General features: G+C 41.8%; 1 protein-coding gene across 3 annotated transcripts in view; it reads left to right on the top strand.

Moving 5' to 3' along the window:
* The window catches only part of LOC136432213 (angiopoietin-related protein 7-like), an 83,061-nt gene extending 71,717 nt beyond the window's left edge, over positions 1–11,344 (top strand). For all 3 annotated transcript variants that reach the window (XM_066423265.1, XM_066423266.1, XM_066423267.1), the window contains 3 exons: positions 165–335; positions 3,732–4,049; positions 7,345–11,344. In XM_066423265.1, coding sequence (XP_066279362.1) covers positions 165–335; positions 3,732–4,049; positions 7,345–8,036 — 1,181 coding nt within the window. In that variant the 3' untranslated portion in view covers positions 8,037–11,344. The remainder of the gene's footprint in view (positions 1–164; positions 336–3,731; positions 4,050–7,344) is intronic.
* The last annotated feature ends 1,993 nt before the right edge of the window (positions 11,345–13,337 follow it).

The raw sequence follows: 13,337 nt of genomic DNA, 5'->3' as shown, positions 1-13,337 counted from the left end.
AAATTTTCGTGCAGTATAATCAGGCATTAGTGATGATGCACCGTGCAGAAATGCGAATGGAGCGAATGAGAACCGGTTTGGGGTGTTGGGATTTCGTGTAATTGACAGAAGTTTGCCGTTATCCATTGTGCAACTAACTGGATTCTACTGTACTTATTTTTCAGACCCCACGGTGAGGTTGACATGCTTCCAGATCGCAGAACCGGACATGAAGGAGATAGATAAGAGTCCGGAGAAGAAGCCGCATCCCCAGCCTTCTTCCTGTAGGAGAAGGCTGCGCACCATGTGTGTCGTCATCCTGTGGGTCATCCTCCTGGGACTAACTGGCTTCACAGGTGCGCATGCTCCATCCGTTTCAAGGTTGTAGGGCACAGTATTCATCCGCGACCCCTGGAGGTTTATGACGCGGTAACATAAAGTAGTACGGCCCAAACTCTTGAAGACTTTGTATAAAGTCGCATGTGGGAGGGTTCCAACTGTAAACTGTGCTATGTGGTTCAAAGATATGTCAGCTTTCAGACTGTATCATTTGGATTCCGATTTTGTTTTTCCGGTTTGTTCATAAACGGGCCTTCTTACGCAACTACCTCTCGGTGTGAGTCGGCTGCAGTTCAGTTGACCTCCGCAGAGCGCTATTTCATAAAGGACGTGATAAGCCGATGCGCAGACAGATTTTTGTTTATAGATATTTTGTAGGATGTATCTTAAACTTAGTCATATTCATTTTTCAAATTTCTCTAGACTAATTCCACCCTACTTTAATTTTGACCTCGTCCAGTCACCTTGCGGCGCCTAACTATAAGAATCCCCATAGGCCGAAAACTGTGTTCCGCTACCTCAACTCACTGTCAGTCCGCTGTGAAATTATTTCATGCTCGCCGGTCCCCATAGTGCTTATCTTCCAAGAGAAGGAACGAGCTGAACTAATGGAACTGAAGAGATATAACTCGTAAAGACGTGACGTGTTATTAAATCATGAAAAGATTCATTTCGACATTCCTAAGGCGTGTGTTTTCTACTACAAGAAAAATGCTCAGCTAACTCTTATCTCGACAACCTACTGCAATGACAACTATTATGTTTATGACATGGAGAGCTTTTGACAGCGATATAAACCTACTGGCGTTTATTAACTCACCATCGTTGGCATTTTAAGAAGTTTTGTTATCTTTGTTCACTGTGGGTGCTCTTCATAATGTATTATCTCTTTCAAACAGCACATGTTTAACTTAAAAGGAGATTTATTTTTCCGGCTGGTAGACTGCCAGGCGACACGACCCACTAAGCGCTTGAGGAGTTTAACCCCTGTGTTCAATGAAGCAAGCTTGCTTGCACGCCGTTACTTAATTCTTTCTACCGTCTTATCACACGTGTTTGACGTTCGAACGTCTCGAGCGCATCCGACGGTGACACGAGACAGATCAACCTCCTGGTGATATCTGACGCCACCTTACTAACGCACAATTGTCACCAGCTGGGATTAATTTGGCAAAGATTGCTAAGATTCTCAAAGATTGTTTTTTATCGATAGCTTGGAGACAAGTAAAGCCATCTCAGATGGACCAAATCAAATTACTGTCTACCGCTTGTTCAAAATAGGACTATTTCACCGACAGGTGTTGTTTTTCCCCTTCTAGTAATTCTCTCCTATACATTTTGGTCATAACACGACGTGCATAGTCTATATGCGAGCATATATAATAAATTCATAGTGTGAGATTTGCACAATGTTACTCTGATGGCATGTGTTGTCATCGAGCCAATTAAGACTGAGTTACGTCAACTGCCTTATGCTTTCTCAATGGCACTGAGCGTTTTATTATTCGATTAAGATTCGTGTTGGTCCATAACCACATTTTTGTATCACACCTTAGAAAAGGAAGTCAAACCAAAAAAGATCAAGCCCCCCAGCCCACAGCCCCAAAACCCTTAGATTGTATCCGATAGAAGTTTTCCTTAGAATCATATACAATGTATAGGTCCCTTGTTTGCCTTGTTTCCATTGCTATCTTATATAGTACTGAATTGTATACTTTTTCTAAACACTATTTCATATCCCTCGGGCAAGAAATTGCAAACAAAGTTATTTATTGATGTTATTGTTTGATTTAGATGATGATTAGATACAAATGTCGCTTGCTTGCTAAGAACCTCACTCAAGCCCCGGTTACACATAGCCGAACATGGCCTCCCGACTATCCCCCGACCATGGTTAGAGTGATTCGAGAGTGATTCGGGAGATAGGTCGGCTGGCGTTCGGCTGAGTCGGCTGGTGTTCGGCTGCGCCAGCCGAATGTGTTCGGTTCTGGACGGAGGGTATGAAGTTGGTCGGCTGGTGCTCGGCTGGTGTTCGGCGCGGTCGGCCAGTGTTCGGCTGGTATTCGGGAGTGAGTCAGCAGTAAAATTAGAACCTTAACCACACCAGAAACACTACTAACTTACTCCAAACTAATTTCCAACCTACCTATAACTTACCCCAAGGCCGTAGACAAATCTCTGCCAGCTAATTCTCAACCAAATGACTACTATCGGAACGTGGGCTAATCACCCCCGACCTTCACACGACAAAAAACAAAGAAGAACACTAAAAGCAGTATTAAAGCTAGCCATGATCCGAATTCGATCTCTCGGTGATGTTAACAACATCATAAAATGGATTATTTTAATTAAAACGAAAATGACCCCTCTTTTGAAAGTCGCTGAATATGTCCATTTCAATTCGTGAGAGGGTCTGCAATCGGTCGGGGATTATTCAGGAGGATTCGGAGGTCCGCGGCCAGAGGTCGGGATGGTTGGGAGTAGGCTAGAAAGCATTCGGGGCCCATTCGGGAGTAATTCGTGTACTGGTTAGGAGATGATCGACTCATCTTCGGCGCATCTTCAGCCCAGGTTACACATAGCCGAACATGGCCTTCCGACTCTCCCCCGACCATGGTTAGAGTGATTCGGGAGTGATTCGGGAGCTAGGTCGGCTGGCGTTCGGCTGACTCGGCTGGCGTTTGGCTGAGTCGGCTGGTGTTCGGCTGACCTCACCCCTAGGCCGTAGATAAATCTCGGCTAACTCATTCCCAACTAAACTAACTACTACCAGAACGTGGGCGAATCAGCCCCGACCTTCACACGACCAAAAACAGAGAAAAAAGCTAAAAGTCTTATTTAAGCTAACCTTGATCCAAATTCGATGTCTTGGTAAAGTTAACAACATAGGAAGAGTGGAATACTTTGATTAATACTGAAAATGAACCCTCTTTTGAAAGTCGCTGAATGTGTCAATTTCAATTCGTGAAAGGGTTCGCTACTGGTGGAGAATTACTCAGGAGAGATTTGGCTAGAGGTCGGGATGGTTGGGTGGGAAGCATTCGGAGCTTGGTTGGGGGTAAACCGTGCATTGGTTAGGAGATGGTTGGGACATGTTCGGCGCATGTTCGGGGCAGATTCGGCGCATGTTCGGCGCCAAATACTAGGCGTGGCCTAATTCTGGTCAGACTGCTCCCGAACTACCGCCGACCCGAGTCGGCTAGCGTTCGGGAGCCATGTTCGGCTATGTGTAACCTGGGCTTTCGGCGCCAAAGATAGGCGTGGCCCAAAAACTGGTCAGACTGTTCCCGAACTTTAGCCGACCTGAGGTGGCTGGTGTTCGGGAGCCATGTTCTGCTATGTGTAACCCTGGCTTCAGACACACGTAGTTTTGATCTTGTCCATTTTAACGATGTTGCCTACTATCTCTCCAGCATGGCTGTACTTCAAGGTAGACCGGCTGAAGATGGAGAAGACCCGCCTGCAGAGAAAGGTCGTCGGTGACGCCAGACAGCTCTCGGACCTACAGGACAGAACTGACAAATTGACCCAGGAGAAAAACGTGCTCGAAAAGCGACTTAACGGCGGTCTGAAGGACTTTGCCGACTTGAAGAACGTGACGTGGCTACTCAAGTCCCGTCTCGAGAACGTTGCCGGTGACTTGGGCGAGAAGTCCGACACCTTGCAGGTGGTTCGAGAGAGGATTAACAGTCTTACGACTTGCGACAGAGGAGATGACTGTCTTATTCGAGGTAGTTTCTATTTTTCTATTCCTTATTTTGCTATGTCATAATTATCCTCCTCTGTCCCTGTGGCTGGACTGGTAGCAGCCTCACAGTTGAGCTCATGTTTCGATTTCCAATTAGTTGGTAAGTTGGAAACTCCGGTTCAAGTCCCGGGGTCAGGACATTTCGGTTGGGGCTGTACCCGTCTACCGAAAGGCACGTACAATGGGGGTCCCGTGTTCGAGAAGACGCCCCAAGCAAGGTGGGGAAGGGCTAGCATTCCCCCCTGTAAGAATATGTCCTGTTACTGCACCAAGAAACGTGCTGCCGGCCCTATGTGTCACTCAGCCACTACAAAGGTCTGAACGAACGAAGGAACGAACGAACGCACACGCCTAGCTAGAGGTTGATATTGATATTTTCTTTATTGTAACTGTAATTGATAGAAGGAAAAAAAACACGTATCATAGACAATGGTGATATAGCACTGACAGCAAAGCTGAAAGCCTCGTCAAAAAATGCTTCCAAATCATCGATGTACATTATCGGAACACTACTAGTAACTCTCGATCTACAACACCCCTGCGTCAAAAGCTATTCGTGGTACGAACTGTCAGGCATCCACCATCTTTTTTCAGCTCTGATGGTAGTCACGTGACCTAAGGGTCAAATGTCATACAGACCACGTGACTACCATCAGCGCTCCAGAAAGATGTCGAATACCTTCTGACAGCTTCTCACCACAAATAGCTTTTTTATCGTCCGCACTGGTTTAATTATCTAGGTTTAACTCAATCATAATCTGTTTGAATATTCCTAAAATATATTGTTGTTGTTTATGCATTTGTTGAAACTGGGTCGTACATACCGAAATGTGGTTTTGTTGCACTAATCGACAATGCTTTTGTTGTCGTGCGAACCGCAACATTTTTTGTTGTTGACAAATTGATCAAAGGCAGTTGTGTCTTGTAACTAATAGATAGATTTTTTTCGGAGCTTGCCGGAAGCAAGTGATTAATATGGTAGCAAATAAGCCTTGGTCTGTACAATGGTAAGTAATTTTCTGTCCATCTTATTGATTAATTCCAAAGTTGTACCATTGATATAGATATCATAAATGATAAGTACATTTCCTACGCGTCCAAATGAAACATGGTTTCAACAGTACTGCAAATCATATCCTTGATGTGCACGGACGAGAAAATATCACACGGAATATCCTTACGAAAAGAGTGTAATAGGTTATAACAGCACAACATTTACATACTAATATTGCAATTTGAAAGCACCGCCCGTCGTGCAGAGAACGACAGATGTTGCATTTAATAAGCTCCCTCAATAACCATTTAGAAGCAACGAATAAAGCTTACACATCAAATAAAGGTTAGGTAGCGTTACACATGGAACCTGTCGCCAGATATGAATTGACATGTCCCCATTTTGTCTGATTACTAAATACCCAACCTCTGTACTTGTCTATCACAAACCATACATTGTCTTCTTTTAAAAATTACTTTCATTTCAAGCAATGCATTAGTTTAGACATGCATTTTTCGCCATGTGACGTGACTATTGTATGGATTAGCTATTACATTAATAGGTTGATCATGCTGTGATATAGATGATGGTATTTAAAGGAGGATTACTATTACTTTTATTATTCCATTTGCGCCCATATGGACATAAGCATCATCACAACATGTGGTGCACATCTGTAGGCATTTACTGGTTTGTATTAATAGTCAGGTGGACATTGATTTACGAATCGTGTATGCTCCGATGATTTTTACGCTGTAATAACTCCAGCTACTGCGGAACAAGTAGCAAACAGCCATTACAAATCATGTTAACCGGACTGTAGTAAACGATTCTGGGATGCGTTCCAAAGAGCACGTCTTAAAGTTAGTTTCATTATGGTCGGCATCTGTCGAAATATGGTATTAATCATCAACATGCCCAATCGGTGCAGTCGTTACACATACTTGACCTCATTCCAATCTCGTCAAATTGTGGTTCTACATATCTATTTTCTACATATATTCTAGAGAAATAAATAATATGAATAAAAACTGAAGTAAATTGAATTGGGATTATATACAAGTGTCATGTGGTGGCTCATTCGGCCCCCTCAGAACTTCCAAACGGTATGGTGTATCATCACCAAATTTGCAGGGAGTGATTTACACGTAACTTTTAATAATTCCCGTATGTTGATAACGTCATGACGTAATATGACGTAATTATGACGTCGTCGATGTCGTTTTATAAGCTAATTAGGGGGATCGTAATATCTAAAGGTATTAAACAAAAAAAGTGTGTCTTATTGATGTTAAGTTATGCCAAGACATCTGACGTCAATGGTAACTACGTTGAAGTCAAGATGACGTCATAGAATGTGCAATAAGCTATCCCTTTGGATCCGCCATCTTGGATTGGCCATTTTCAATATTTTGAAAATACATTTTTTTACACTTATGACCCCAAAACGCAATGAATATAGACTAGAAACGTTAATCTGAATGTTTCTTGTTAAGAAAATACCAGGTAAAGACGAAGATGAAGGCGAAAACGTTGTTGATACCTAACTTAATACTATTGTCCACCATCTTGGATTTTGACCGATGACGTCATCAAATTAGCATGATTTATGACTATTAAATCATGAAAGTGACATTAGATTACATATGGTGTTATACATCTAGGAAAACTAGTGTGGTGGAGCAAAAAAATCCTTTGAAACATCATTGTTCAAACCGAAATTAGTGAATTTTGTATAAAGTGCCTGTCAGAAGCCCATGGCCATGGCAACACGAAAAATGGTAAACTTATACTATTATCATAAGATTGTTGCTAATTAAATTTTAGGAAAAGTCACCAAGTTTGGTAGTCCTAGCATACGTCCTTTGGCAGTTATACGATGTCAAAGTTGGCGCTGGCACTTTTAGCCCCCCCCGTCTAGATTAAGACATATGCATTTAGAAAACGCTCACTTCATGCGAAAACTCTTCATGCTTATCGATTACAAGATTCTTTATTCACAACCAGGATCTAAACATAATCAACAACCGACTTTCCGGTGACCGTCTGTCACCTTTCCTTAGACAATACTGACTGGTATTGTTCCTTACTGCAGCTAGGTGTCGCTGCTAACATTGCGAAGTCCGAAGCGCGAAGTATTGTCATATGTACAATAATGATTACTGTCGGACGTTAACTGTTGGTTGATATTATTGATCCTGGTTGTGAATAAAAACTTAGTTATCCTCTGCTTTTCCAACCTGATGAAATTATCCACAGACTTTATGCTTGTATTTACTTACAGATTGTGCCGATGTGAGAACGCGAAACAAACTGAACGGTGTCTACCCAACATGGCCCAAGAATGTCAGCAGCGCCCTTTACGTGTACTGTGATCAGACCACACAGGGGGGCGGCTGGACTGTCATTCAACGTCGCGTAGACGGCAGTGTCAACTTCTTTCGAAACTGGACGGATTACCGGGACGGGTTCGGAGATCTAAACGACGAGTTCTGGCTGGGAAACGAGAATCTGTACATAATAACCTCCCAGAAAACGTACAGATTGAGGATTGAACTCGAAGACTGGGACGGAGTCCGAAAGTACGCAGAATACTCCTTCATGAGCGTGGACTCAGAGATAGAAAATTACAGACTAAAACTAGGAGCTTACACTGGCAACGCAGGGGATTCCATGTCCGCGACGAACACTACCCATGGATGGGACATCTTCAAGCGAAACCTAAACAACATGACATTCAGTACTAAGGACAGAGACAACGATAATTCCCTGGATAGCTGCGCCCGGCTTTACAAAGGAGGCTGGTGGTACAATAGCTGCTACAACGCTAATCTAAACGGGAAGTACTACAGCACAGGTGGACAAGCGTACGATAGTGACTTACAAGATGGCATTGAGTGGTTTACATGGAAGGGTTGGTACTATTCACTAAAGTCGGTGTCAATGAAATTACGTCCTGTGGATTTTTTACCTTAAAATGTTTGGCGTACGAGTTTAATGCCCTCTAGGGTATTGAAAAAAAGTGCCTTCGATTTCTTTGTGACGCCAAATTAACATATCTTGATAAAAAAGAATGATGTGCGAATGAAAGAAAAACGAACACAAATGCTTGATATCGTGATATGTAAAATGGCAACCAAATGAAGCAATGTCCGAGAAGAAATTGTTAGATGTTCTATGTTATCTAAGAGAGACGTACATGTATGAAAGTTGGAAATCATCAAGGGACGTCTTTGTAGATACGCTTCTTTTTACAATTTCTGTTAGGCCATGCTGACATGATTGTATTGATGACATCCGAGCTTGCATCAATTCGTCCGTTTCCAAAAAGAAGAAAAAAAATTGCAACTATTCCGTAAATCGTAGAAAGCGGTATTAGCAAATACATGCCCTAAATTGCAAAAGAAAAATGTTGAAATATCGCTACTTATATCATACAATGCCTTTTTTGTATCGTTAAAAAGTACTGTTTTTGAGGTAAACGCACTCCTTGCACAAAATGTATTTCGGGCACTAAGCAAAATATTTCAAAGTGTTCCAAGTAAACGGGAAAGAAGAAAAAAAATTAAGGATGAATTGTTTGGTATACCATGTTCTGTAAATTCTGTCATTTGTAAAATCTCCCTAACCACTAAGATTTCATAATAAAGGCAAAGTTTGTCTGGCCCGCCCGCATCAATTCTGTAGGTTCCTGTGGATGTCATCTATATATCAAATCAGTACGGACATATGGGAGAATTTTGAAGTTTGCAAGACTAACAACAGGTACAGAAGCACTGAAAAGGGCAGACAGAGTGATATGCGATCAATTTGCAAGGACAATAGGACAAGAAAAACCTACAATATTTCCTGTATTAACAATATCAGCTCAGAACAATGAAGACTAAAACGATATTCTTTTTCAGACGTAAAACCGAATGGTCTTTATAAAACAGCCACTGTTTTGTATCGAAATCTGGCAAAGTATACATGATAGGTACATCTACTAGTATTTTGCCTTGTTACTTATAGTTGTATAATGTGTGAAACTCCTAACAGAATAGATACCTGTGACTCACCTATTGACTGAAATCGCCTACAAAACCTACAAACGCCGCGAAATCGTCCATATATAACAGGGAGCTTAGTTTAAATTTACGCATCTTCCACCTAAAACATCCCCGTGCCACTCGTGACCTATTTGACCTTTGACTAACCAGGTCACTTGACCACCACTGCAGCTGAAGAAAGATGGCGGATGCCTTCTAAAAGCGTTTTTACTAAGCTATAATTTGTCGTGCGTAACAGTTTAATAGTTCTATTAAAATAATATCTATATAAATATATCATTCCGGGAAACTTCAGAAAAAGCATAAAACTCCGGATAACTTTGGTGGAAGACAATATCTACTGAAAAACATATTTGAATCATTTCAGTGACGTATCAATCAAATGATCAAATGAGAATGTAAAACATTGTAGGTAACTGTTTAAAGTACATGTGTACCTTGCCGATGATTGGGGGGTTTATATCAACATTGACATGCTTTGTATATTGCTTGGGACATTTTTTGGACACAACTGAAGCAAATTAGAGCTAAAATTCCTTGATTGGGTGCCAACACTTTATTTTCTAAGAACTTCCTTTGTGAACTATCTTTTTCATATGGCAGGGTGAAAGTTAATGGCGGGCGTATAAATACAAGGAATTGTAATTTTCAAGACATTGTAGAATTGTCTCGCGTATGGCGTTATAGATTTCTACTCTCTTAAACGAGTTTAAACTGTAATTTCCAACACAAAAAAAAAAAATTGGACTTACCCAAATTTTCGACCGTACGACATCGGTCTTTGTCAAGGAATGATCCATCCACCGCTGGGGTGACGTCACGTTATGCAGATAGCACACGTGACTCCGTGAGTAGTGGATCGTAAGTATTGGAAAGTCTGTAGCGCCCGCCGTCTCTGTTGAGGGATGGTCGTAGGGCCCTGATGTAAATGGCTTCCTTGATGCCCCTTGCAACGAAGTCCGACTCAGTGTCCAGAATTTTAACTTTATCCAGTGAAACTGAATGTCCAGGGGATTCTATGTGTAAGTGCTGTGAGACTTCTGAGGAGATGGTGCTTGGGCGTTTGTGCTCGTTGAACCGGGTTTTTAGTGATCTTTCAGTTTCCCCAACGTAGGTTTCCTTACAAGGCCCTTTGATGTTTTGACCTTGGCAAGGTATATGGTAAACCACTCCGCACTTGCCTCCCTTAGGTATCTTATCCTTGGGGGAGACTAGGAGGCTGCGCAAGGTTCTTGTTGGTTTAAAGCATGTCCTTATCCCATGTGCATTGAAAATTCTCCTAAGTCCTTCGGACAGACCTTTCACATAAGGTAGTACTACAATGCCTCTGTTGGTGTGTTTACTTTGGCACTGTTCGGAGTTAATTTGCCGTGGAGGTTTCGGTCTAGTGGCCTTATCTTTCACTGGATAAAGTTAAAATTCTGGACACTGAGTCGGACTTCGTTGCAAGGGGCATCAAGGAAGCCATTTACATCAGGGCCCTACGACCATCCCTCAACAGAGACGGCGGGCGCTACAGACTTTCCAATACTTACGATCCACTACTCACGGAGTCACGTGTGCTATCTGCATAACGTGACGTCACCCCATCGGTGGATTGATCATTCCTTGACAAAGACCGATGTCGTACGGTCGAAAATTTGGGTAAGTCCAATTCTTTTTTTGTGTTGGAAATTACAGTTTAAACTCGTTTAAGAATGATTTCTACCAACACAGATGAACTTTCAAGCTAAGATTTCTACTCTGTTCTTATTTCAACCTTATCAATAGTATTGGGATATATTGATAAACATACGAGCACAGCTTTGCTAATCGAAGAACGTGCAACTTTCGTACAATATCTTTATACCGTAAATGATATTGAGCTCAAGAATGGCATGACAGTAGTTTGATATATTTGAACTCGTGTCTACACTATACAATGTTCTATGATGCCCGTATTGCACATAAATGGCAAAATCATACCTGTACAAATTCAATTTAAGAATGATTTTGCTAACTATGTTACCTTAGCCAGACCAAGCCTTTGCTTTTGTTCTGTACTATTTCTTATACATGTTTGTGTGAGTGCGATTTAAACTTGATATAGAATGAACTACTTTTATAATGTCTTACAATGACATTGTATATGAAGTACAAGATACTGAAATCGACTTAGCACAAAATAGAGGAGCTGGTTTGTCGAATGGTACTTGCTAGAAATACTGATATAATAAATGGAGAATTTTTACTCAATTCCATCCCTGTTAGCAAGTCTATTCCAATGTCGTACACATTGCTTTGGTTCCAAAGATGCTGAATGATCCAAAAGTGTGTATATTTCAGGGTAGAGGTAGCGATCTGGTGGAACCACCGATATGTCACTATTAGATTGCTATCGGCAGAGATGCGATGAGGATGTTAGGGATGCGTTAGGGTTGTCTTATAAACTCAGCCATTGAGTTTGAAGTCTATCCAACTTGCATTGAGCTAAAGTGACATGAATTGAAGTTGAAAGTTTTGGCTGTCTTGTGAACCGAAGTCCAGTTGCACAGGAAATTTACACGTAAAAAACCCCTTACAGTCTTATTGAGAAGTGTAGGGGTGACAAAAGAATAATTCTGCACAATATACACGTTTGCACCCTGTTACTATGGCAGCGCGGTAGAGTATTCCAATGTACAGATCACAATGCCCTTGTCTCTTACTTCAACCGAAACCCCTACTTTATCAACAAGAAAAACTTCCATCCAAACCCTTACCTTCCTGGTTCTTGTCAACGAGACCGCATGACTTTTTTTCGGAAACAAAGTCAAACATAGCAGTCAATGGCACAAAAATGTATAAAAACTTTCAACTGTTTAACGATCAACTCGTGCGATCAATGACCAATTCTCTGGTCTTCCTCAGAATAATCGAGGACCCAATATTAATTTTATGTACCAACACAGATGACCAAATCCCCCTAGCTCTTTTCTACAAGTACAATGGACAGTGGACAATGGCTTTACATCTCTTAAAGACTACGACCTTTTGCAATAGTGTGCATGTCGAGTGAGCGACAACAGCCGGGATTCGAACTACCAACCTCTTGGTCAAGAGGCTGGGTCACTAACAACTCGACTTAAGACGCTACTGCCAGACAGAATATGAGCTTTGGTGCTATATAGAAACTTGCATAATTACTTAAGTTATTCTGCCTCGAGCTTTGGCTTGCACTTGCGTCAGCGCCGTGGGACTGCGCGATAAACCCATTACATTCCACCCACTTCGCCACGGGTACACACAAACCATCTTCTGTCTCGGATGAAAACATCTCTCTCTAATTGAACGAAGTGACGCAACTGGTGAAGCCTGGAAGATGCAATCTGTAGAGTTGTTGGACCCTAAGTCCTCAGGAGACACCTGCCTGAAGACAGATAAGATATAATGGAAAGCGATTTCTGCTCGAGCTATAAGATGATAGATAGAAGCTGTCGAGGACATCCCTGAACTGTCTAGCAGGCGTGAAGTGAAATAAATTGGGTCCAATGTGGTGCATTCAGTGCTATAGGCGTCCGGAATATCATACAAGACGTACGTTTTCTGTTCTTAAGGCATGGCGCTGGTGTAGGCGTTTGGGTATAGACACAAGCTTTCCGGAACATCATATAGGATGTTCTAAAGGCAAGGCGCTAGCCTAGTTGGATTAAACATATAAGCTTTCGATGTCCTGTTTTGCATGCGTAGCCAAGTCTACAGTATGCCGATGACTGCCACATTGAGTGATAATCATTGATCGACATTTTTCCTAGTTGATTTTGTGGTATCTTAGAGCTTATTAGATTTATCTTCTGTCTGCAGATTTAACGTGTGTCATATATCTTTTGGAGAGAAACAGATGGAAATTACAAGGTAGGCGGTACGGTAAAAGGTGCAAGGGACCACCCAAGCATCGAGCTCCCCATGAGGTAGGTATTACTTTCTGTCTCGTGTTGTAGCAGAAATGTTTCGTGCTGTTTTTTTCTACTGCAAAAAATCGGATGAACGTTCAAGAAAATAGGATACAATCACGATTGTGAGAAATATAATAGAGAGAACAAATAATCATAAGTTTGTCTTTTCACATTTTGTTACTCCATGGTGAACGTGACTAACATATGTAGAGTATTTAACTATCAAAACACAAACAAAAACAATACCTCCCCGTGAATCGGTAGCCCCTTCCATTGACCCCATGACCTGCAATGTCCGTCAGCTGCCAGCCTAT

Source organism: Branchiostoma lanceolatum, chromosome 4 (genome assembly GCF_035083965.1).
Source record: "Branchiostoma lanceolatum isolate klBraLanc5 chromosome 4, klBraLanc5.hap2, whole genome shotgun sequence".
Lineage (NCBI taxonomy): Eukaryota > Metazoa > Chordata > Leptocardii > Amphioxiformes > Branchiostomatidae > Branchiostoma > Branchiostoma lanceolatum.
This window is presented reverse-complemented; position numbering and strand designations above follow the sequence as displayed.